At 39.6% G+C, this 5,610-nt stretch overlaps 1 protein-coding gene across 1 annotated transcript; it reads left to right on the forward strand.

Annotated features, from left to right (window-relative positions):
- Window positions 1-2,172: 2,172 nt before the first annotated feature.
- Window positions 2,173-5,368, forward strand: foxf2b (forkhead box F2b). Its single transcript, XM_052099121.1, has 2 exons — window positions 2,173-3,429; window positions 4,884-5,368. The coding sequence occupies exons 1-2, from the start codon at window positions 2,493-2,495 to the stop codon at window positions 5,066-5,068; spliced, it is 1,122 nt and encodes a 373-aa protein (XP_051955081.1). The 5' UTR covers window positions 2,173-2,492; the 3' UTR covers window positions 5,069-5,368.
- Window positions 5,369-5,610: the final 242 nt, after the last annotated feature.

Raw genomic sequence — 5,610 nt, forward strand, 5'->3', positions numbered from 1 at the left:
GAACAAAACAAAGCGATAACTAACTGTTAAAGGACAACATAAACATAATGATTTTTTTACGTATTAGACGAAAAAAAGCATTATTCATGCTGTCGTAAATATGCTACTTATATGACCATTCCCTATAATATTTGCGATTATTATATATTGGCAGACAAAATGAATAGGCCTACACCTGACACTTGGCTGTCAGGTGTAAACACATCAATTTAAATGGGGTCCTTATATTTCTAGCGGGCTACTAAACACAATAAGCACAGAATCGTCTCCTTAGCTTATATATAACTGGGTCTTTTGATTCCTATATGCATATTGACAATAAGTCCTCCTAAATTTGGTTTATTTCGCTTAACTAGATCTGAAATAAAAATAGATCAGTGAGGGAATGTGCATAAAGGGGCACGATGCACTATTACGCACATACTCGCTGATCTATTTTCATTTCAGTCCGTGAATCAGCGATCGCTTGTGTTCAAAGTCTCGTTCAGAGCTCTGTTTCCTTTATAGCAGCCGCAGGTATCCGGGACTCGGCGGGGGTCAGGCGCTCAGCGGGCGGGGGAAGCCCGGGGAAATAGGCTAGGCCTACTGTATGTAGCGCAGGCACATGTTTTTATCCACATCCTTACGGTAAGCTAAAACTGGGGTATTGTTGATTCACATTGTTCAAAAGAACACTTGAAAGAGGTGGGTCATGATTTAAAAGGGAGGGGAAAAGAGAGCTAAGATATCCCGTGTCATTTGAGTCAGAGAGACCGTTAGGAGCCAAAATGCTTATATCGTGTTTGTATCGTCTCTATTGGCCTATTTTATTATTTGTATTATTAATTTATTTTACAGTACCTTAATATTAATAATGGCAGTCTAAATATTTTTAGCCTATTTTTAAGATTTACGCATTTCATCATTTTCCATCAAACTGAATTATGTAGGCCTATTTTAACCAAAGTAAATTAATAAAACCATATATATATATATATATATATATATATATATATATATATATATATATATATATATATATATATATTTGTTATTATTTTATTTGGTTAAAGACGGATTTCATGGAATATTGTTATGAAATGTAATTTTTTTTTAAATATTTTCTCATAAATTCAGTAATAATTTTGAAACCATGCACAGAGGTGGATCTCAAAAAATATTCCTACACTGGACTTCAATAAACAATTCAGTAAAAATAACACAAAGCATTTATGATTTTAAACCATGTTATTAAAAACACTAGCTATTTTGAACTGATAGAGCATGATATAACAGCCTACCATGTCAGCAAATAAAAAAATAAAATATCGTTATTATTATTGATGTTTTAAAATTATGTTTAAAATATGTAGAACTAGCTATAGCCTATGTATTTAGCAGTGTAAAAATTAACAAATTAGCATTGAAACTGGGCTAAAACTCTGCTGTGACCCTTCTTTACTGGCGGAAGCTGTCGACGTCCAAATGTCTAATTGGGCTTTTTCTTTTGTTAATGAACGCTTGACTCGAGGGATGTACTGTAGCCCCGGGTCAGTAAGCTGATATACTGGCGCGCTGTGTGTGGTATCCAAGCCAGTTTCACAGAGGCAGCCTGCTTCCACTCGATCCAAAGCCTTGGCTCTCTTTCTACCCTCTGTCTTTCGCTCGCTCAAACGCTGTCTCCTGCATTTGTTGGTATTACTTTTTTTCTATCGAGGTAAGCTTATTAACACTTCTTACGCTGATTCCCTCCAAGGTGATGAGAGAAATCCATCTAATTTTAACTCGAAATTAACCTACTTTTCTATAAAGCGTGCAAAACTGACTTCGGTCCTGGTGCCGTTTCAACAACAGCATCTGAAAATTCTTACTCTGTAAATGACTCAGGCAAAATGACCAAAATATGTTTCATAAATTAACCAAAAAGATGAATATAGGCCTGAGCCAGAAATAAAAAGACGATGATTATGATGATAATGATGAGAGCGAAAGAGAGAAGTTTGTGATCGGACACTGACAGATTGATGGTCGGTTGATTTTGGGACAGTGTGCAAGAGGGCTCTAGAGAGTGGAGTTTGCAGGGGTCTGAGGGGTGAGGCGGGGCGTGTAAGGAGCGAATCGGAGAGAGAAAGCCAGAGAGAGTTATTTGAGTGATTGGCGGTCGAGTTTTGTTTAGTTGAGGGTCTGCACGAACTTTCCATCTTTCCGTTTCTTTCTCAATAAGGGATTGCGGCGGATCAGCGCGGAGTGGCTGGAAAGAACAACTGCAAAAAGTCGATATTGACGTAGGCTGGCACTTAGTAGACGGATTTTCACTGCAACTTTAAGACAATTTATTTCACCACTTGACATAGTATTCATGATTAAATGAGCCTAGTAATTCGGATAACATGTAGGCTATGTTGAGGTTGGCGTTTGTTTGTTTTTAGTTTTGGTTTTCGTTATTTGCCATTGAATATCTCTTATTTCTTCTGTCAACGTCATTGCACAGCTGAGTTGCATTGGTATGTTCGATGACGACTGAAAGCTCCCTCACAGCCATGGGGCCGACGCCCCCCATGAGCACCAGTCCCGCGTCCATAGTGCTGCATGCCGGGCAGATGAACTCCACAGGTAGTTTGGAGGACCATGGCGCGGTGTCCAAGAACAAAAAGACCACTTCAGGGTTGCAACGCCCAGAGAAACCACCCTACTCTTACATAGCGCTTATTGTGATGGCAATTCAGAGCGCACCGACCAAGCGACTTACACTCAGTGAGATTTACCAGTTCTTACAAACGCGATTTTCTTTTTTCCGAGGCTCTTATCAGGGCTGGAAAAACTCTGTTCGGCACAACTTGTCTCTGAACGAGTGTTTCATTAAACTACCAAAGGGCCTTGGGCGGCCAGGGAAGGGACATTACTGGACCATAGACCCCACCAGTGAGTTTATGTTCGAAGAAGGCTCATTTCGACGAAGACCGCGAGGATTCCGGAGAAAATGTCAGACTATGAAACCGATGTACCGAATGATGAACGGCCTAGGGTTCGGTTCCGCCATTTTACAACAGAGCTTTGACTACCAACCTCCCACGGGCGCTATTGCTTGTCATGGCAGTGGCTATAATATGGATCTGTCTAGTAATGGTTATGAGTCAATAAGCACTGGCCACCCCAGCTCCAGACATGGCTACATGGCCAGCTGTCCAGTGCCCGGGAACGGAGACTATGGCGCGGATAGCAACAACAGTCCAGTTCCGTCTTCTCCAGCAGTAGCTAGCGCGCTTGAGGGCCACTCACCGTATTCTGAGGGCACGGCACTCTGGGCATCTTCGTGCTCTCCATACTTCAAACAGTCGACTACCAACTCGAGCAATTCAGCGTCCACAGGGCAGCACCACGGCATTTTCACATACTCTCTGGAGCAGGGTTATATACAGCAAAGCGCGAGGGACAACACAGACATGTCAGGTAAGGACAGAAACCCCCGTAAAACAAATTTTGATGCCATATATTATACAAATTCTGATCTAAAGACTGGGCCACAATCACACATTGTACGACACATTATAAATTAACAATGCCTTTCTGTAATCTTTATAGTGAAACGATAAGCCCTTTATAAAAGTCAAAAGGTCAAAAAGGTATTTTTTAGGTTAAATTAAATTGAAGTTCAGCAACTTATAGATAATGTTTTGTTTGTTTTTGATAGCTGTTAATTAAAATGTATGTGTTAAATTATCTGCTAAATTATCTGTGCAGACTGGCTCAAAAGCTTTGCTCTTGCATGAAGATTTTTTTAGGTAGCCTAGTGTAAAAATGAGAAGACTTGAAGGTTCCTCACATTGCCACACTGCGGAAATCCTCTGCAGAGCCTCAAGATACCCTGTCTAGGTTATCCTATTGTGTAGCCTATTTAAGGAACTTGTCTCCCCATTTCTCCCCAATTTGGAATGCCCAATTCCCAATGCGCTCTAGGTCCTCGTAGTGGCGTAGTGACTTGCCTCAATCCGGAGGACGAATCTCAGGTGCCTCTGTGCCTGAGACCGCCAACCACGCTTGTTGTGCGTGTTGCCGCAGAGCGCTAGGAGGCCTCAAGCTATTCTGCATCCACGCACAACTCACCATGTTATAGCGACCATGAGGAGGGCCAATTTGGTTGCTTAGGAGACCTGGCTGGTCACTCAGCACACCCTGGATTCGAACTCGACTCCAGGGGTGGTAGTCAAGCCTCAGTGCTTGCTGAACCATACCCAGGTCCATGTTGACAGTCTTAAGGATTCTGGCAAGAACGTATGGGTAAGGAGAACTTTTTGAAAGGGTGTCTAGAGGTTCTCCAGAGGGTTCTGCCATGTGGCAATCAAATTGTGCTTTGAGTGTCTTAAAATCTAGAGTAGCCAGTAACATATAGCTACGTATAACCACATTGTTCTGTTTGTTACTTTTTCATTAAGGATGTGTGCAACAGCCCAAAATAAATATATAAACAGATGTTTGCATTAATGTTATGATAAGTAATAACAATATTAGCCTATTTTTTATTATTATTATTATTATTATTATTATTATTATTATTATCTGGGATTCAGAGATCATAAAATGTTATTTAAATGTTTGAAATTGTTGTTTCCATGAACATCTAAAAGTGTTAGAAGACCTTGATAAGAGGTAATTATTAATAAAAATTGGGAAGAAGTAATTTAATTAATTCAAACTAAATTAATGAATGTTTAGACAAGTTGGTGGGGTTTTACTGGTGTAAAACTCAACCAAAAACTACGAACGTAGGCTATAGCCTAATTGTAATAGGCCTATTCACATTTGAGCTAATATAATTAAATGTAAATACATTTTTCATCATTTAATATTTTAGTACAGGCGAATATGTGATCATTATATCTGACTGTGTTTATATCTATCCCCAGTGGGTAGGCCTATATCGCACTATCCTACACATTCTTCCCACGTCGGAGAACGAAAGGACTTCGTGTTGAATTTTAACGGGATTTCGTCCTTCCACCCGTCAGCTGGTGGGTATTACCATCACCACCATCACCATCATCCCCACTACCAAAGCATGCACCAAGACGTCAAACCTTGCGTGATGTAGGCCGTATGGCTGCACAAAGATAACTGTGAGGTAAAGAAAATTACGAGAATTATTAATGTATGTGCAAAATGCTTGCAGAAGGACTTTCCAAAACCAGCGAAAAAACAGTGACAACATGAATAGTCAACAGTGCACCGAGCGTATGTGAAACAAAACGCGAATGACTGTCCGTTCTTTAAACTGATGGTCTGGGTATTTTGCTGATTTGTGGTTCAATTTCAAAAGAGTTTGGATTAAGCACATGTAACCATATTTCACTTCATTTCGATGTGATGTCGAATATAACAATAAAACATTTAAAGGAAAGCAGTGTGTTGTTTTGCTGAATGACTGATAAACTTTCTACTACGACTCCTGCGCAAATACAAGCTTTTCTGAAGCAACAAAACAACAATAATGACCATAATAAAAATAATCATAATAAATAATAATAATATCTATCTATCTATCTATCTATCTGTCTGTCTATCTGTCTGTCTGTCTGTCTATCTATCTATCTATCTATCTATCTATCTATCTATCTATCTATCTATCTATCTATC

This window comes from Xyrauchen texanus, chromosome 30 (genome assembly GCF_025860055.1).
Source record: "Xyrauchen texanus isolate HMW12.3.18 chromosome 30, RBS_HiC_50CHRs, whole genome shotgun sequence".
Taxonomy (NCBI): Eukaryota; Metazoa; Chordata; class Actinopteri; order Cypriniformes; family Catostomidae; genus Xyrauchen; species Xyrauchen texanus.